The 20488-nt window shown below is 52.1% G+C and overlaps 1 protein-coding gene across 2 annotated transcripts in view; it reads left to right on the forward strand.

Annotated features, from left to right (window-relative positions):
- The window catches only part of ARHGAP39 (Rho GTPase activating protein 39), a gene marked incomplete at both ends in the record, with an annotated part of 47258 nt that overhangs the window by 24150 nt on the left and 2620 nt on the right, over positions 1 to 20488 (forward strand). Inside the window, 4 exons of one of the 2 annotated variants that reach the window (XM_080695234.1) lie at positions 4798 to 6160; positions 7564 to 8125; positions 17115 to 17207; positions 20361 to 20434. In XM_080695234.1, coding sequence (XP_080551360.1) covers positions 4798 to 6160; positions 7564 to 8125; positions 17115 to 17207; positions 20361 to 20434 — 2092 coding nt within the window. The remainder of the gene's footprint in view (positions 1 to 4797; positions 6161 to 7563; positions 8126 to 17114; positions 17208 to 20360; positions 20435 to 20488) is intronic. The other variant, XM_080695235.1, reaches the window with a different exon arrangement.

Below are 20488 nucleotides of genomic sequence, written 5' to 3' on the forward strand. Positions count from 1 at the left end.
AGGGCCAGGCATGGTGGCACACATTTGTGATCCCAGTACTTGGGAGACTGAGACAGGAGGATCACAGGTTCACAGCCAGCCTCAGCAACTTAGTATGACCCTGTTTAAACATAAAAAATAAAATATGACTAGGGTTGTAGCTCAGAGGTAGAATCTTCCTCGGTTCAATTTCCACTACCACAGACGGGCGTGGTGGTGCACACTTGTAATCCCCGCGCTTGGGAGGCGGAGACAGGAGGATCGCACAGGTTCAAAGCCAGCCTCAGCTACTTAGTGAGGCTCTGAGCAACTGAGACCCTGTTTCCAAATAAAATATAAAATAGGTCTGGGAGTGCCACCCAGAGGTAGAAAGCCCCTGGGCTCCATCCCCAGTACCACACACACACACAAAAAAAAAAAAAAATCAATTTCTAGTACCACAAACAAACCCAAAGGAAGCCCAAGCCCACCAAGCCATGAGGCAGAGTACAGCTCTGCTGCCATCCCAGCCTGCTGGGAGGAAGCACTCTCGTGTTTCCTGCTTCCTGGAAGACAAAAGACCTGCCAACTTGATCCCATCTGGAGGAACTGCCTGTGCACAGCACCACCTTGGTCTCTTTACAGCCGTATGTCTTGTGTGGTGCTGGTGTTCAGAGTTCCTACGCTGAGACCAGCTTTGATTTTGTGTGGAGAAGGGAAGTTTCAATAGCAGAGCCCAGGAGAACCTACTCAGGCCTGGGTTGGGGATGTTCTTGGAGAGAAGAATAGCAATCCAAGGAAGACCTGGAAGGTAAGGTTGGCAGTACGTGGGGAAAGTGTGGGGCCTAGACCTCTGTCCAGCAAGAGCATCCAGACAGGGTGATGGGCGGTGGCACAGCTGGAGCTCAGCCTCCAGCAGGATCGCTAGCTGCCTCTGCATCGGATGCATTCCCCAGAGAGCAGAGAAAACAGGAGCCGCTACTGCTGCAGACAGGGCTGAGGAAGAGGGGAAGGAGGAAGGAACTGGTCCAGGACCAGGCTTGGGGCACTGCCGAGGTTGTATGCCAAGCGGAACCCTCATCAGAGCAAAAACTCTGCTTGGTGAGGCGGCTCTGTCCCTAAAACACATTAGTCTGGCCACTGTCAGGGAACTGAAGTTGTTCTCTCCCTTGCCCTTTCCAGGCACTCACACACAGCACACCCATTGCCCTGAGCTTGGCAGTGAAGAGGCTTTGGTTTTGTTTCTGCTTTGGTTTTGTGCAGGGCTCTCAATTCTTCCTTTGAAATAGGCCCTAGGGAAAATGCCCTGCAGGACCCTGAACAGAATGAGCCCTTTGTCAGGGTCTGCCTGCCTGCCTGTGCCTTCTGGCATTTCTTAGGCAGTGGCCCTGCCAGGGTTTCCTGCTGCCTCATGGTTCAAACGATGTTGTGCAGAGAGAGGGGCCTTTCTGCCCTGGTGTGTCCACCCCACTGAGTTGTCACAGGCAGGAAAGAGTTCAGAAGGATGTGAGGAGAGAGAAGAGAGTTCACCCACCACCAGAGAGATGGGGACCGATGGGATTCAAGGGGAACAGCTGTGATGCACCCCAGGGGGATGGGCTGCAAAGTGGCCCCAGGGAGGGGGAGGCAAGGTCAGGAGACATGAACATCACAGTTGAAGTTGGCAGGGCCTGGAAACTGGGCATGAGGCTGGCAGCTACAGAGAGCAGAGTTGGGGTAGGGTGCAGGGCGGAGGGCTGTGGAGAAGACTGGCTAGTCTTGGGAACCACTGTGGGGTGGGCTTAGAGCTGCTTGGACAGTGGGGGAGGCCTGAAGGAAGTCGGGCTGAGTCTCCTCAGAACAAGATAAGCTGGATACCCGCAGGGTGGTCTTCATCTCTCCTGTACTTCCAAGGGAGGCCTCCCCGTCTGTGCCATGGAACCTGCAGCCAGGCACCTGTGAGGATCCAGCAAGGCTCTGTGGAGGTGTTCAGCCCAGATGCAGTGCTTGCTGCCTGCCCCCTTGGCCTGGCTGTGCCCCTGAGTTGGCAGAGGGCAGGTCACAAGGTCCACCTGCCTCATTCTCTCCCACTCTTGCCCTAACTGGACAGAACTAATCCCAGTTCCTGAAACAAAGCATATTTTCAACCAGTAGCCCTTTTTCATGTCCCTGCCTCTCCAGGTACCTGCTCCTACCTGTAGCAATCAGGAGCAGAAACCCCAGGAATGGGAATCTTCTCACTAGGAGGGCCTACAGGGCTGAACTGTGGATGTGCTGAGTGGGCCCACGCCTGGCACTCCGGAGCAGGCCAGGCCCCATCTCCCCTGCCCCAGGGAATTGGGCATCATGGCCTTGCCCAGAAGGGCCCACATCAGAGGGACAGAGCCTGAACCAGATTCACAGCTGGTTCTCAATGATGCTTCAGGCTTTACTTTCCCAGCTTTTCCAGGACAGCTGAAAAAGCTGACAAAACGACAGACTCACTCTGAAGTCTTTAGAGATGTGCTGAGCAATGAGGTTTGGAGACCTGGCCTCAGCACATGTGTGCACTATCTCTTGGGCAATCTCCAAGGCCAAAAACTAAGCAGACCCTTGGTAGCTCCTAGGGCAGAAGTTCCATGTAGCCAATCTAGTTAACGATCCTCGCTTTCTCTTGGACTCATCAAGGGCCACAGGAAGAGGAGGTAGACCATGAGTATGAGCCTGGCCTCCAGTCGACTCAGTTTCAGGTGGGACTCAGGTCACTTGCCCTTTTTCCTGCCTGCCAGAAACTAAAATAATCCCAAAACTCAAATTACCTCTACAGTTTTTTATACACAGCAACCAGAATTTAGCCTGAAATATCAGCATCGATCAAAAAACAGAAATAGATCCATAGATCTTATGTGCTGAAGTTACCAGAAAATAATTCTGATAAGTACTCAAATGTGCAAGATATTAAATGGTCACGTATTTGTGGCACTGGGTATAGAATGCAGGAGTTTTCTACCTCAGAGCTAAATCCCCAGCCCTATTTTTTTTCTCCAGTACTGGGGATTGAACCCAGGGGCATTCTCCCTCTGAGTTTCATCCCCAGCCCTATTTCTTATTCTTTATTTTGAAAGAGTCTCCCTGAGTTGCAGAGGGCCTCACTAAGTAGCTGAGGTTGTTTGTGAACCTACAATCCTCCTGTGTCTGCCTCCCAAGTACTGGAATTACACGTGTACACCACCTTGTCCAGTTTAAGAGGCATTTTAAAGCCAGGCATGATGGTGCAAACATGTAATCCCAGCATTTGGGAGGTGGAGGTTGGAGGATTGTGGTTCGAGAACAGCCTCAGCTACTTAGTGAGGCCCTTGGCAACTCATTAAGACCCTCTTTCAAAAATTAAAAAACTAAAAAATAGAGCTGGGGGTGTAGCTCATGGGTTCTATCCTCAGTGCTGGGGGGAAAAAAAGCAAATTAAAAGAATCAAAGGCTAGGCGTGGTGGCACATGCTTGTAATCCCTATACTTGGGAGGCTGAGACAGGAGGATCACACAGGTTCAAGCCAGCCTCAGCTACTTAGTGAGGCTCTCAGCAACTTAGTGTGACCCTGTTTCCAAATAAAATAAGAAAGAGGTCTGTATAGCCCGGAGGTAGAAAGCCCCTGAATTCCACCCTCAGTACCACAAAAATAAATAAATAAATAAATAAATAAATAAATAAATAAATAAATAATAAAATAGCTGGGCACAGTGGCAGATGCCTGTAGTCCCAGTATTTGAGTGGCTATGACAGGAGAATTGCAGGTTTGCGACCAGCCTCAGCATTTTAACAAGGCCCTCAGCAACTTAGTGATCCTGTATAAAATAAAGAATCCAGGCATGGTAGCACACTTGTAATCCCAGCTCTTGGGAGGCTGAGACAGGAGGATCATGATTCAATGACAGCCTCAGCTACTTACTGAGGCCCTTTGCAACTCAATGAGACCTTATTTCAAAGTAAAGAATAAAAAACATAGGGCTGGAAGTGTAGCTCAGAGGTAGAATGCCCCTGGGTTCTTATCCCCAGTACCACAAAAAAATAAATAAATAAATAAATAAATAAAGAAGAATAAGGTTAGGAGTGTAGCTCAGAGGTAGAATGTCCCTGGTTCCATCCCCAATACAGGAAGGTAGGCAGATATGTGTGGTGACGCACACTTGTAATCCCAGGACTTGGGAGGCTGAAACCGGAGGAGAGCAGGTTCATGCCAGCTGCAGCTATTTAGGTCCTCTACAATTCAGTGAGATCCTGTTTCAAAATAAAGGATAAAGCCGGGCGTGGTGGCGCACGCTTGCAATCCCCGCACTTGGGAGGCTGAGACAGGAGGATCGCACAGGTTCGAAGCCAGCCTCAGCTACTTAGTGAGGCTCTCAGCAACTTAGTGAGACCCTGTTTCCAAATAAAATATAAAATAGGTCTGGGAGTATAGCCCAGAAGTAGAAAGCCTCTGGGTTCCACCCCCAGTATCACCAATAAATAAATAAATAAATAAATAAATGATAAAAAAATAGACCTGGGGTATAGCTTGGAAGGAGAATGCCCCTGAGTTCAATCCCCAATAGCATAAAAAAACAAGAAAGATAGAAAAAAAGTGGGCCCTGAGATGCTGGCCTAATATTGTTCTGGCCTCCCCTGGATGCCTGGGTCCATTGGCATCTCCCAGAACCTCTACGGGGGCTCTTGTGCTCAACTGAGAGGTCCCTGGCAAGAACTCCTCTTCTCAGTCAGAGCAGCAGGTCTGCCCCTGAGGAAGGCCACACAGATTGTCCACAGGAGCACCCTCCTGGCAGAGGGCATGCTGGGAAGCCACCAGACTTCCATCTCCAGTAACTGCCTGTCTCTTCTCTCTCACAGGACCTCCTCACTCCGGTGGAACTCTGGCTCCAAGGAACGCATGCTCATCAAGGTTGCAGACAGGGAGCCCAGCTTCCTTGCCCCCCAGGGCAATGGCTACTCCCCTGATGGCCAGCCTGGGGGCCGTCCCCGCAGACCCTCTGGCAGCCAACACTCACCCAACCTGCAGACATTCACACCCGACACAGATGGCACTGTCTTCTTCCCGGAGAGGCGGCCCTCGCCCTTTCTGAGGAGGACAGAGCTCTCTGGGAGCTGCTCACCACTGTTGGCCCAGCCCCGAAAGCCCTCCAGTGACTCTCAACCCTCCTCCCCGCGCTACGGCTACGAGCCCCCACTCTATGAGGAACCCCCTGTGGAGTATCAGGCCCCTATCTATGACGAACCCCCCATGGATGTGCAGTTTGAGGCCAGCGGCTCCTACCAGGCAGGCTCTCCGCAGAGGTCCCCCAGCCGCAAGCCCCGCCCATTCCTGCCTGCTACCAAGCAGACCCCCACCTCTCCCTGTCAGCAGCTGGTACGTACCAAGCAGAAGTGCCCAGAGCGCTTCATGAGCCTGGAGTACAGCCCCGCGGGCAAAGAGTATGTGCGGCAGTTGGTGTATGTGGAACAGGCGGGCTCAGGCCCCAAGCTACACACAGGACCCCGGCACAAGTACACTCCTAATCCTGGCGGTGGCTCCTACTCACTGCAGCCCAGCCCCTGCCTGCTGAGGGACCAGCGCCTGGGGGTCAGGTCAGGAGACTACAGCACCATGGAGGGACCTGAGCCACGGCACAGCCAGCCGCCCACACCACTGCCCCAGGCCCAGGAGGACGCCATGTCTTGGTCCAGCCAGCAGGACACCATGTCTTCCACAGGTTACTCCCCAGGCACGCGCAAGAGGAAGAGCAGAAAACCTTCTCTGTGCCAAGTCCCCAGCGCTTCCTCCACTGATGCCCCGGCAGATCTGCCAGGCGAGCAGCCCCTGGTGGAAGAGCGATCCCCGTGTGGGCCCAGCCTCACACAGATGAAGCGTGCAGAGGCAGACGTGGACACCGTGCGGGGCATGGCAGAGCCTTTCCTGGCACAGGCGCGCCTGGCTTGGGAGGCACAGCAGGCCCACTTCCACATGAAGCAGAGGGGCAGCTGGGACTCACAGCAGGATGGCTCGGGCTATGAGAGTGATGGCGCCGTTCCGCTGCCCATGCCTGGGCCCGTGGTGCGTGCCTTCAGCGAAGACGAGGCACTGGCCCAGCAGAATGGCAAGCACTGGAAACGGAGCACTTTCGAGAAGCTGGGCTTTCCCCAGATCCTGCTGGAGAAGAGCGTCTCTGTGCAGACTAACCTGGCCTCGCCAGAGCCTTACCTCCACCCCTCACAGGTGAGCAAACAGTGGAGTGATGGGGTCCCTGGGTCCGGCAGCCCCCAGGCTCAGTCCAAGAGTCTGGGGTCAGCAAGCAGGCAGAGTGGTCAGGGTGTGGCTGGTACCCACAATGTGAGTACAACACTTAGTGTTCAAATGTAGGCCTCAAAGCTCAGGCACACCAGTGGGCAGAGGGTACAGCTGAGGGATGCCACAGTGAGGCCTTCTCCAAGCATGTGGCTTCCTTGGCCTTGTGCCATTTGAGAGCTGGATACTGCACCCTGACACCAGGCCATAGCAACTGTGGGCAGCCCCCACCAACACAGTGACCAGGGTGCCTCTGAGGAGCTGGACTGGTACTCTGTGCTGGCTCTCAGAGTGGTCCCCAGTTGAGGCTCCCTTGGGCAAAAGAGCTTCTGTGAGGCAGTGGCCTGGTGGTTCTCAGATGTTACAACCATAGCTGAAGCCCAAGCCAAGGCCCCACCTGCTGTGTTCTCTCCATGTAGGGCCAGGTGCATGCCTGTTGGTCCCTGTAGACCCCATGTACACCTCTGTCCAAAAGTTTGATACCTGAGCATTCTGCCTAGACCTCCCCTCTGGAGACTCGGTCCCCCAGATTCCAGGGCTCCAATGTCCTTATCCCCACTTCCCAGCCCCTGCCTCGCATGCTCTCCACTGCAGACACAGCAAGCCCAGGCTGAGGGTAGCCTGTCGTCTCTGGTTGGCCCAGGGAGGATACAGTGAGAACCTAAATGTCTCTTGGAGACAGCTTGGCAGGTCGATTTCTGCCATGCTGAGAAGGCCTCAGTGAACCTGGCAGCTAGCATCCTGGACCCTCTGTGCCACCTGTGACACCCCTCCTAGGCTGGTGAGCTCAGAGCCACTCCCATCCAGTGTTTCTACCCACTCCTCAAATGAAGAAGGATAACAGGACAGATGGAAGAGGCCACTTGGGAAACACAGATGAAAAGACAGAAAGGTGCCCCTAGTGGGGTTAGGGACACAGGGTCAGGTCCCAGAGCAATTCAGAGGGAGGGGTCTGCAGGGTCCAGGCTTGCAGGAGCCTCTCTGGGTCCCCTATCCCTGAGCCATCACTGGGGTATCTCAGAAATTAATACAGGGACAGAGCACCTCATTTGGGGGGTTGGAACATTAGTGCTTCCTTGGAGGCAGCAGAATGAGTCAGGTGCCCCACCTGGGACTGTGCTTGCCTTTCCTCACCCCAGCCAGGTAGCCTGGGCACTGATTGTGGCTGTTACCTGGCTTCTCGTCCAGGAATGCAGACTCAGCTGCTTGGTGTATCTGCTGGGCTGGCCTCGCCTTGCCTGGCTGGCTCACATTTCCTGGGGCTGTAATCCAGGTGGGACCAGCTACCCATCCCACCCCTACCTCTTGATGGCCCGTCCTTCTGTTCTTCCCAGTCTGAGGACCTCGGTGCCTGTGCCCAGTTTGAAAGCAGCCGGCAAAACCGCAGTGCAGTGCCCGGCTCCAGCTGTGTGTTCCCTACCTTCACGCTACGCAAGCCCTCCTCAGAGACGGACATCGAGAACTGGGCCTCCAAGCACTTCAACAAGCACACCCAGGGCCTCTTCCGGCGGAAGGTATCCATTGCCAACATGCTGGCCTGGAGCAGCGAGTCCATCAAGAAACCCATGATCGTGACCAATGACCGGCATGTGAAGAAGGAGGCTTGTGAGATCTTCAAACTGATCCAGATGTACATGGGTGATCGGCGGGCCAAGGCAGACCCACTGCATGTGGCTCTGGAGATTGCCACCAAAGGCTGGAGCGTGCAGGGCCTGCGAGATGAGCTGTACATCCAGCTCTGCCGGCAGACCACGGAGAACTTCCGCCTCGAGAGCCTGGCCCGTGGCTGGGAGCTCATGGCCATCTGCCTGGCCTTCTTCCCACCCACACCCAAGTTCCACTCCTACCTGGAGGGCTACATCTACCGGCATATGGACCCTGTCAATGACACCAAAGGTAAGGCCCAGTGTGCAGGGCCGTTGGCACTCTTGGGCCCTGCTGCAGCAAGGTAAAGGCCACAGAGATGGTTCCCAGCCACATGGGATAGCACCTGCTCAGTAGTTCACAGGCCATATGCCTACCAGGCCTGGCACTGCAAAGCAGTGCCACCTTCAAGGAAGGTTCCTGAAAGTGACCCCAGCTTTATCCGGGAGGTGGGTACCCTTAGGGACTCCCACCTTGGTCCTGAGGCAGTCCCTCTCCTGGCCCTGAGATGAGCCACAGGCATTCCTGGCAGATGAGGCTCATGTCTCAGCCAGTTGGTGTCTACTGTGCTGATTACCCTCCCTAACAAAGGAAGTCATGGTCAGGCCCCTGACTGCTTATTGCCTTTGGTTTCTTCATCCTGTAGTCCAAGGGAGCTGAACAGGGAGGAACACAGTGCGACAGCTGTGCCCTCCACTCACAATTTCTCGTGTACAAGCCTAGCAAGACCAGCCAGACTCTGGGCACTGTAGAAGCTGCCCGAGAAGCCAGAAGGTGGGGCCAACAAGGCAGTCAGTTGCTGAGGGCCGCCTGGAGTCAAACACAAGGCCCTCAGAGGTGATGTGCAGGTCTGTCTGGGCCCAGGCTATGGTCCTCTCAGCCAGGCAGCGCCCATGTGGTCAATCTAGCAACCAGCCTGACCCCTGGGCTGGGCAGAGTGAACACAGGGCCAGGGCATAGCCAGCCCTGAGTGCAGCAGGCCATCCTCCCCGAGACAGTCCTGAGCTCATGAGTTGACATGTACAAATGTGTTCAGATATATGCACACATGCATGCACATGTGCACCTACCAGGTCAGACACATAAAGGACACACCGCAGGAATGAGAATCCAGCCTAGTCTGTTCTGGCCTTTGCCTGTGTGGAACCTGAGCTCCTGTCAGGGCGTCCTAGGCCTTGCCCCCAGCTCAGCTGCCGGGGAGGCAACTCTCATGCTGCCATGGCCAGAGCGTGTACACACAAAGATTAGGTGGAGGCTGTAGTACAGAGGTGGGTTCCCGGGGACAGGATCAGACACGGGCACCTCCCAACACTGCAGACGCCCGTGGGGCATATGGGAAGGCCTGAGACTTCTGCCCAGGCTTGCTCTTTCAGCACACATTCCGGTGGATGCCAAGCCTGGCCTGGGGCCTGGGCTCTGCCTTCACCAAAGACCACAGCCTGGAACAAGCTGCCTGGGGCTGGTCCTGTGCCTCAGTGGGGTCAGGACCCTAGTCGCTGGTCTTCTTGGACTTTTCTAGCAGCAGGTGGAGTGCCTGTTGGCTTCATGGGTTAGCTCCTTACATTTTCCCAGGGGGGCCTTGAAATCTGCCTTGAGCTGGGGTCTGTGGAGTGCATCTCCAGTGCTCAACACAGCACTTGTCCTCTGGTGGGCACCTGAGAGTGTGCTGAGTGGAAATGTAGCAAGCAAGGGACTAGTTGGGAGACAGTCAGGGACTGATGTCCCCCGGCCCAACCTGAGCCAGCTGACCAGCAAGTATATGGTTAAGCCCTTAGATTCCCAGGGAGTTTGTGCTCCAGACCCCAAAGAGGCTGCCAGGACACGGCCCTTCTCACAAAGGTCTGTGCTTTTTCCTAGCATCTCACACCCACAGGGTCCTTTCTCTCATGCACAAGGAAAATGGGTTCAGCCTGGGGACCGTGGCTTCAAGCTCCCCCACGTAAGGCCCACGAAGTCTCAGAGCACCACATAGACCATAGTAGGGGCAAAGGCCCTTTGTGGTTCTGCCAGCAGGTGCTTGACTACCTCACAGCTAGACCCCAGCCCCAGCCCCAGGACCCAATCCTAGATTTGCACACCTGATGCTCTGCTCAGACTTGAGCCTGGAAAACACCTCAGGATGCTAGGTGGCCATCCCCTCTTCTACAGGCCTCATGCTCATTCCAACCAGCTCACAGTTGCTGGAAAGTGCCACCTTTCATGTGCAAGGAACACCGATCGAATTTGGGTGTTGACTGCTGGCCAGGAAGACAGGCCTGGCCACCAGGAAGATAGAGTGAGTCTGTGCTCTGGAGGACCAGGTGGTCAGCTATCTATCACTTAAGTAAAGGAAACTAAGAGGAACAAGATCCCTGTTGAGGGGCACATGATGAGGACAGAGTTCTGCCTGGCTTTGTGCTTGATGCATCGCCCTAAGCTGCCCGCCTTGGCCTCCGGCGCCTTTAGTTGATTCATGTACCAGCAACTGTGTGACCTCCACTGTGCAGTCACCGCCTCAGGACCAAGGCACGAGGTGATCCAGCTTAGCCCTGTTCCTTGCATCATAGTACTTTCACTCCAGGCACTAGCAAGTGTCTTCTGGATGACCCCCTGGGCCCTCTCAAATGGGCTGAGACATCAAGGGGCACTTGACCTGGGATACAAAAAGGTGGCACACACTTGTAATTCCAGCACTTGGGAGGCTGAGTCAGCAGGATCACAGGTTTGAGGCCAGCCTCAGCAACTTAGTGAGCCCTATGTAACTTAGTTTCAAAATGAAAAAAAAAAAATAGGGCTGGGGGTATACCTCAGAGGTAGAGTGCCCCTGGGTTCAATCCCCAGTATTGAGGGGAAAAAAAGTTACTGGAGAAGTCCCACAGGGGCTCCCTGGAAGACACAGCCCTAGGGGCTCACTGCTGCTCAAGTTTCATGCTTTCAGCATCCAGTTAAGGATGGGAGACTGAACACCTGTATTACTGTATTTGCTTCAACTCTACCTTAAACACTAAGAAAACAGTGAAGAAAATTTTAAGAAGCTAAAACAAACAAACACACAGAGAGAGAAAACAACATGACAATTCCTCAGATAATTAAAAATAGAATGATTTTTTTTTTTTTTGTAGTACTGGGGATGGAACCCTTCTACCTCCGGGCTACACTATCAGACCTATTTTATATTTTATTTGGAAACAGAGTCTCTTAAGCCAGCAAGGCTGGCTTCAAACCTGCACAATACTCCTGTCTCCACCTCCCAAGCGCACAAGCGCAGGGATTACAAACGTGTGCCACCACGCCCGGCTATTTTTAATTATTTTTAATTAATTTATTTTAAATGAGATCAGCATTTCTACTTCTGGGTCTGTACCCAAAAAATGAAAGGACCCAAGCAGATGTACAGTACATCTATGTTCATAATGACCAAAAGACAGGAATACTACAAGTATATACAGACATATGGATGGATAACAATATATGGTATCAAAATACAGTGAGATATTATTGAACCATTTTTTTATTCGGTACTGGGGGTGGAACCTAAGGGCATTCTACCTCTGAGCTATACTGCCACCCTATGTTTTATTGGGTCTAAGTTGCCAAGGGCCTCACTAAGTAGCTGAGGCTGTCTGCAAAACCAGATCTTCTAGTCTCAACCTCCCAAATGCTGGGATTACAAGCGTGCACCATCATGCCAGGTTTCACCCTTTTTTTAAATTAATCAATTAATTGATTAACTTTTTTGTGGTACTGAGGGTGGAACCCAGGGGCTTTCTAGCTCTGGGCTATAATCCCAGACCTGTTTTATATTTTATTTGGAAACAGGGTCTCACTAAGTTGTTGAGATTCAACTTTTTTTTTTTTTTTTTTTTTTTTGGTGGTACTGGGGGTGGAACCCAGGGGCCTTCTACCTCTGGGCTACACTCCCAGACCTATTTTTTTTTATATTTTATTTGGAAATGGTCTCTTAAGCCAGCATGGCTGGCTTCGAACATGTGCAGTCCTTCTGTCTCCGCCTCCCAAGCGCGGGGATTACAAGCATGAGCCACCACGCCCAGCTCCCAGACTTTTTTTTTTAAACAGTGTTTCAGCCGGGCGTGGTGGCGCACGCTTGTAATCCCCGCGCTTGAGAGGCAGAGACAGGAGGATCGCGCAGGTTCGAAGCCAGCCGTGCGCGCTGGCTTAGGAGACCCTGTTTCCAAATAAAAATATATAAAAAATAGGTCTGGGAGTGTAGCCTGGAGGTAGAAGGGCTTCCAGGAACCCCAGTACCACCAAAAATATAAAAATACAAAATAATAAAAAATAAATAAAACAGGGTTTCACTAAATTGCTGAGAGCCTCACTTAGTTGCTAAGGCTGGCTTTGAACCTGTGATCCTCCTGTCTCAGCCTCCCAAGCACTAGGATTACAAGTGTGTGCCACCATGCCCAGCTTGTTTGTTATTTTTTAAATAGAGTCTTGTTAGGTTGTTAAGCAGGTTCTCACTAAGTTCTTTTGGGTGTTCTGAAACCTCTGACCCTCCTGTCTTGGCCTCAGAAGTACTGGGATTACAGTTGCGCGCTGCTGCCCCGCTGGTACTCAGCCTTTCATTCTGATGACACACGCTACAAGTGTGGATGAGCCTGGGAGGCGTCATGCTAAGTAGAAGTCAGTAGCAGAAGAACAGAGACCGTACGATTCTACTTCTGTGCCATCTCTAGAGTTGTTATATCATAAAGCCAGAGAATAGAATACTGGGTGCCAAGAGCTGGGGAGAGGATGGAGAATTAGTGTTTAGTAAGGATAGCTTCAGTCTGGAAGGTGAGAAAGTCTTCCAGAAGCTGGGCGTGGTGGTTCACACTTTTGTAATCCCAGGATTTGGGAGGCTGAGATGGGAGGATTGCAGTTTCGAGGCCAGCCTCAGGTTCTTAGTGAAGCCCTTTGCAACTTAGTGACATCCGATTTCAAAATAAAGAATTGAGGCCGGACATGGTGTCACGCGCTTGTAAATCCCAGCATTTGGGAGGCTGAGACAGAAAGATTCCAAGTCACGGACAGCCTCAGCTACTTAATAAGGTCCCTCAGAGGTAGAATTCCCCTGTGTTCCATTCCCAGTACAAAAAAAAGGGAATGAAATAATGAAATATAGGGCTGGAGCCGGGCAAAGTAGTACACGCTTGTCATCCCAGCATTTGGGAGGCTGAGACCAGAGGATCGTGGTTCATGGACGGCCTCAGCTACTTAGGCCTTACGCAAGTTAGTGAGACGCTGTTTCAAAAATAAAGAATAAAAAATTGGGCTAGGGGTGTAGCTCGGAGGTAGAATGCCCCTGGGTTCTATCCCCAGACCCTGAAAAAAAAATAGTGCTGGGAGTATAGCTTGGAGTTAGAATGCCCCTGGAGTTCAACCCCTATACCACACATATACAAAAAAATTAAAATGGCAAAGTTTAAGCCGGGCGTGGTGGCGCACGCTTGTAATCCCTGCGCTTGGCAGGCTGAGACAGGAGGATCGCACAGGTTCGAAGCCAGCCTCAGCTACTTAGTGAGGCTCTCGGCAACTTAGTGAGACCCTGTTTCCAAATAAAATATAAAAAAGGTCTGGGAGTATAGCTCAGAGGTAGAAAGCCCCTGGGTTCCACCCCCAGTACCACAAAAATATATATATAAAATGGCAAATTTTATGTCATATATATTTTACTCTGTGTGTGTGTGTGTGTGTGTGTGTGTGTGTGTGTGTGTGTGTGTGTATTACTGAGGATTGAACCCAGGGTCATTCCACATCTGAGCTATACCTCCAACCCTGTTTTTTTTTTTTTGAAGCAGGGTCTCACTAAGTTGCAGAGTACCTTGCTGAATTGCTAAGACTAGCCATGAACCTGTGATTCTACTCTCTCACCCTCCCAAGTACTGGGATTACAGGCATGTGCCACCATGCCGGGATTCAATACAATGTGTTAAAAACTTACAAACAAGCCAGGCGTGGTGGTGCACACTTATAATCCTAGCATTTGGGAGGCTGATACAGGAGGATTGCAGTTCGTGGACAGTCTCAGCTACTAAATGATGCCCTTTGCAACTCAGTGAGACCCTGTTTCAAAATAAAGAATAAAAAAAAATAGGGCTGGGGGTGTAGCTCGGAGGTAGAATGCCCCTGGGTTCCATCCTCGGTACCAAAAAAAAAAAAAAATGCTGGGAAGCTGGGTGTGGTGCTGCAGGATTGTAATCCCAGTATTTGGGAAGCTGAGACAGAAAGATCACAGGTTCAAGGACAGCCTCAGCAAGTAGTGAGTCTCATCAACCTACTGAGACCCTGTTTCCAAATAAATAAAAAATCAGAGCCGGGCATGGTGGCGCACGCTTGTAATCCCAGCATTCGGGAGGCTGAGACAGGAGGATCGCGGTTCATGGACAGCCTCAGCTACTTAGTGAGGCCCTCCACAACTTAGTGAGACCCTGTTTCAAAATAAGGAATAAAAAATAGGGCAGGGGTGTAGCTCAGAGGATGAATGGATTTCATCCCCAGACACGCCAAAATAAAAATAAATAAAAGGATAAAAAAAATAGGGCTGGGGGTGTATCTCGGAGGTCTCCAGTACTGAAAAAAAAAAAAAAAATCAAACTAGGAGTGTAGCTTGAAGGTAGAATGCCTCTGAGTTCAATCCACAATACCATAAAAAAAAAAAAATGTAATGCTGGGTATGGTGGTACATGCCTGCAATCCCTGTTCTGGGGAGGCTAAGAGAAGAATATTTCAGGTTCAAAGCCAGCCTCAGCAACTTAGCAAGACCCTGTTTCCAAATTTAAAAATAAAATAAAATTGAGCTGGGGTATAACTCAGAGGCAGAATGCCACTGGTTTCAATCCCCAGTACCACCAGAAAGAGAGAGAGAGAGAGAGAGAGAGAGAGAGAGAGAAGAAGAAGAAGAAGAAGAAGAAGAAGAAGAAGAAGAAGAAGAAGAAGAAGAAGAAGAAGAAGAAGAAGAAGAAGGAAGAAGAAGAAGAAGAAGAAGAAGAAGAAGAAGAAGAAGAAGAAGAAGAAGAAGAAGGAGGAGAAGGAGAAGAAGAAGAAGGAGGAGGAAGAATGAATGAGCTGGAGGCGTTGCTCCAGTGCTAAAGCACATGAGGCCCTGAGTCATAGTGGATTGAAGTTGAATTTATCAGTATTAACTCATAGTTAGCTTAATATAGATAGATGGATACATACAGAAATATTCACAGATGTGTGTTCTTATAGGAGTTAGTAGCCACATAGCTCTTGTTCTGTCAGTTGAGAGGACCTAGCAGCAGACATACCTCTAGTAGCAACAAGCATACTGGACCCCTGGATCATGGCTTCTAAATACCATGGTCCGTTAAGAGGAAACATAGCAGCTAGGCAAGGTGGCACACACTTATAATCCCAGTACTTGGGAGGCTGAGGTGGATTACAGGTTCACAGCCTTGGATACTTAGTGAGGCCCTCCATCCCAGCAAAACTTAGTGAGAACTGGGCGTGGTGGTGCAGGCTTGTAATCCCAGCATTTGGGCGGCTAAGACAAGAGTATCACGGTTCAAAGACAGCCTCAGCTACTTAGCAAAGCCCTTCACAAGTCAGTGAGACCCTTTTTCAAAAAAGTAAAAGATAGCCGGGCGTGGTGGTGCACACTTGTAATCCCTGCACTTGGGAGCCTGAGACAGGAGGATCGTGCAGGTTCGAAGCCAGCCATGCTGGCTTAAAAGACCCTGTTTCCAAATAAAAAAGTATAAAAATAGGTCTGGGAGTGTAGCCCGGAGGTAGAAGGGTTTCCAGGAACCCCAGTACAGCCTCAGCTAGTGAGCCTCTCGGCAACTTAGTGAGACCCTGTTTCCAAATAAAATATAAAATAGATTGCCAGGCGTGGTGGCACACACTTGTAATACCCCCGCTTGGGAGGCGGAGACAGGAGGATCACGCAGGTTCGAAGCCAGCCATGCTGGCTTAAGAGACCCTGTTTCCAAATAAAAAAGTATAAAAATAGGTCTGGGAGTATAGCTCGGAGGTAGAAAGCCTCTGGGTTCGGGTTCCACTCCCAGTACCACCAAAAATAAAAAAATAAAAGACTAAAAAATAGGGCTGAGAGTGTAGCTTGGAGGTAGAATGTCCCTGGGTTCCATCCCCAGTACTGAGAGGAAAAAAAAACTTAGTGAGGCCCTTTTTCCCAAAGGGGGGAAAAAAAAGATCTGGGGTAGCTCAGGTAGAATGCCCCTGGGTTCACTAAAAAAAAAAGGCCAGGCGTGGTGGCACATGCTTGTAATCTCAGTACTTGAGAGGCTGAGACAGGAGGATCGCAGGTTCACAGCCACCCTTAGCTACTTGGGCCCTCTGCAACTTAGCGAGACCCTATTTCAAAATAAAGAATAAGCCGGGCGTGGTGGCGCACGCTTGTAATCCCAGCATTTGTGAGGCTGACACTGGAGGATCACGGTTCGCGGACAGCCTCAGCTACTTAGTGTGGCCCTCTGCAACTTAGTGAAACCCTGTTTCAAAAATAAAGAATAAAAAATAGGGCAGGAGGTGTGGCTCAGAGTCGAATGCCCCTGGGTTCTATCCTCAGACCAGCAAAATAAAATAAAATACCGGGTTGAGGGTATAGCTCAGCTCCTTGGGGAAATGACTGATTTTAGGTGCAGAGAATATACAAAATTAGCATGGATGGGCCTGTCAAGGGACCCAGGAGCCAAGTAAGAGCAACAAAGTCAGACTGCATTAAAATAAAATGTAAATAAATAGCCCTAACCCTACCTGAGTGACTTCCTTCCAGTGAGTGTATGGCAGGAAGGGGTCACTTTACAGTGCAGACACTTGTCAGGCATGCCTTCGACCAGTGGCAAGGTCAGTGCCAACAGCAGGAGTCTGTGCTGGCAGCGCTGTGCGGGCAGCTCGATTCCTCCTGGTTTTCTGGCCAGTGAGCACGGGCTGAGCATCTCCTACTAGCTCCAGAGCCCAGGCCTACACCACGGAGCCTCGCCATCAGCCAGAGGCGCAAGATGAAGTCTCTGCTGCTGGGCCTTCCCTGCACCTTCCTGCCCACCTGTGACACGGAAGAAGCCACCTTCTGGTCACACAGGACTAAAAGGGCCCGGCACCTCAGCCCTGTGTGTACACGCACCTGCACACGGCCACCCACCCACAGCCACCTCAGTCTCCACCTGGACGGGGACAGCCCAGCAGGCCCAGGGCCTCCGCGCCACCACGTGTGGGAACCACGTGGGCATTGGCTGCCGGCTTGTGTTCTCTGGTCCTCATGGTTCTGTTTGCTCCCCAGTGACACAGCACATAAAAGAGCTCCTGGAAAGGAACACTAAGAAGAAGTCCAAATTGAGAAAGAAACCCAAGCCTTATGTTGAAGAGCCTGATGGTAGGGCCTCCTGCAGCCCTGGCTGCTGCCTCTGCACAGCTCTGCTCTCCAGCCACGGCCGCCTGGCCTGCTCTCCTCTAACCACTTCTGGGCCAGGGGTGGGACACTAACCTCACATCCAGGCCTCTGGGCCATGCTGGAGGCCCCTGGTGACTGACAGGACACTGAGAGGTTGTGTCTTCCCTGCACCTCTCTTGGTGATACAATTCCCAACTTGTTTGCTGGTTATTAGTGGGCAGGGGGCATGAGGACTAGCCCGCCAGAGCCTGGAGGCCACCCCAGGTGAGTGGAAGTGGGCCTGATCCAGGGTGAGGCTGGTGTGGGCGGGACAAGGCTGCCCCTGACAAGCTTCGTCCCCCTGGGGCCAGTGAGCCAAGCCTGGCATTCAGAAGTCAGCAGAAAATCTTCCCTCTTCATGTGGGCCCATTACGACTACCTGAAGCTCTGGGACCTGCTTGCTCTCCTCTGCCAGCGCCCTTCCTGCCCCTCCGCTGGGAGCTCCAGAGGTGTGTGTGATTCCAGGTCAGCTTCCCTCTGCCCCGCACCAGCAGCTCTGGTCCTCCTGCACCTCCTCTGGGCAGAGCTGTTTCCACTAGGACTGGCTTGCCTGGAGCCAAGTCTGTCTGGATGCCCTGTCTCCTCTTTGCTCCACTCCCTTCCTCTGGAAAGCCCTCCCTGATCACAAGAGCAGGCTCTCGGGGAACTGGGCGTGGGGCTGAGTAAGACATTGCAGCCCAAGGTATGTCAGGTGCGGAGCAGGGAGCAGGCCAGCACCTATAGCCGCAGGCCCAAGCCACACTTGAGGCCTTTGAAAGCTTATAGCTGGGGCCTGGGCAACACAACAGGGATTCTGGAGAGCGGCTTTTGTCCTCCCTGGGTGGACAGCTGTCTTCCCACCTGAGAAGCTCAGCTTGCTGCAGCCAGGTAGATGGAGGTGCTGGCTGAGGTCCGGGCAGCACAGATGGGCCCAGCAAGGCCAGATCAGAGCAAGAGCAGAGCATCTCACAAGAGAAGATCTTCCCAGGCTGACTGTGGACATTTCCTATCCCACCCTGGGTACTCAGCAGACAGCAAAAGTCACCCCAGCTTCCTACATCCTAGGGTTTACAGGGTCAGGCTCAGTCCCTGCCCCCCCCCCCCCAGCTACAATGCCGGAAAATCTTCTGAATATTCACTGGGTGCTAGAATCCCAGCTTAGCCCTTCACTCACACCCATGTCCCCATCCTGCAGAGGAAGACCCAGGCAGGCTCCCCATGCTCCCCATCACCAGCTGTATGCTAGTGGCCCCAGGAAGGTACCCTGAGGCCTGGGGTTTTGCCACAGAGACAGGGAGCTGCAGTCAGCCCTTTCTGCTCAGTGACCACCCACCAGTCCACCAGTCACCAGTGCTGGGTGGAGCCAGGGCAGGAAGTGTCCTGGGCTTCTCTACCTGCCACTCCAGGTGACGCTCACTCCCTCTGGGCTCTGAATAGTACAGATGTGGCCTGGGTCCCAGTGCTTAAGCACAGTCTGTTCTTGCAAAACAAGTGTACCTCAGAGAAGTCCAAAATGGCTTGTGGTAGAAGGTCTAGGCAGTGTCCCAAGGTGGCTAAGGTCAAAACCAACATCTGCCAAGGTCAGTGGGTCTCCAGGGACTGAGACAGATTGTCCAGGGCTAGAAAATCTATGACAAAATAATTGTTTTCATATCGGTTAAAGAATCTGCCGGGCATGTTGGCACACGCTTGTAATACCAGTATTCGGGAGGCTAAGACCAGAGGATCGTGGTTCACGGACAGTCTCAGCTACTACTTAGTGAGGCCCTCTGCAACTTAGTGAGACCCTGTTTCAAAATAAAGAATAAAATATAGGGCAGGGGGTGTAGCTCAGAGGTCAAATGCCCCTGGGTTCCATCCCTAGACCTGCAGAAAAAAAAAAAAGGAAAAAAAAAAACTTTCACAGAATGATAAACCATTCTAGGATATCTAGAAACAAAATGTTTTCATGAATAATTTTTTATTTTTCAAACTGGGTTTCAAGGACCTCAGTTCCTCAGACATCCTTAAAAATACTGCTTCCTTTCAAAGGCTAAGGTTTCTTTGTGCAAGGTTTCTTTGGATCTAAGTCCTTTCTCACTCCAGCAGGTGGCAGGTATGGGCAGTGTGGGCAGTGCCTTCCAGAGGAGGGGGTCCTATTCCCAGAAGCACACAGCCCAGGCCATCTGCCTGTGTGTCCCTAAGGGCTTCTCATCTGCCTTCAGTCCCCTTTCCTGCCTGGGGCAGCACTGTCCAGACTCCCAGGGGAGAGGCCACCATTTCCTCTCTCTTGCCTGCTAACCCTCCAGGACCACCAGTTGGAACCTCTGCTGTAGCTGGGTGCAGTGGTGCATGTCTATAATTCCAGTACTTGGGAGGCTGAGACAGGTTTACAGCCAGCCTCAGCAACCTTGTGAGGCCCTCTGCAACTTAGACCAAGTTTCCAAATAAATAAAATTGGGCTGGAGGTATAGCTTGGAGGTAGAATGCTTCTGGGTTCAATCCCCAGTACCCCCCAAAAAAGGGTCTGCTGTTCCAGAAGACCCTTCCCTTGAGAAAGGCCACTTTGCCCTCCTGTGGAAGGAAGTGTGCTCCTTAGAGTACTGGCAGCTGCTCCACATGGTGCTGTCCACTGCAGGCCAAGCCTGAAGGCTCCTTCACTCTGACTCCTCTGTGCTGTCAGGACCCCTGGAGGCTACAGGAGAGCTGGGCCTGCCCACAGCTCTGGGTGCCTTACTCAGGAGATACTGGCCAGGGAAGACCAAGGAGCTTCCTAGGGCCAGCTGGAGGGAGAAGGTAGGTCTGGAGGCCCTGGGAGCCAGGAAATGCCCTGTCCTGCCTGTGTCTCCTCACCAGGAAGCCTGAGGAGATGCCTGTTCCTGGGTGGCCATAGGAGGGCAGGCACAGGAGTTCCTCCCCTAGCTTGGCCCCTGGGAAATACCCCAGTGCCTCTCCACTTTGGTTTTGCTCTAAGGGATACTACTTGACAGAGGAAGGGTTGTCCTGGTCAGGGGTAGGCAGGAACCTGGCCAGGCTAGCTGTACCCTAAGGTCCCTGCGGGGGCTGCCCCCCTTGCCCTCAGCCCTTGCACAACCCACATGTCCATCCCAGGCTGACTGACACTCGTTTTTTTTCTAGGGGTAGCAATAAGCACCTATGCCAAGTACTGTTACCACAAGCTGCAGAAGGCAGCCCTGACAGGGGCTAAGAAGGTACAAGTACTTTGGGAGAATCAGGTGGGGTGGCAGCCCCCTCAGCCCAGTCTA

The sequence above is a fragment of the Muscardinus avellanarius genome, assembly GCF_963383645.1.
Source record: "Muscardinus avellanarius genome assembly, chromosome: 4".
NCBI lineage: Eukaryota > Metazoa > Chordata > Mammalia > Rodentia > Gliridae > Muscardinus > Muscardinus avellanarius.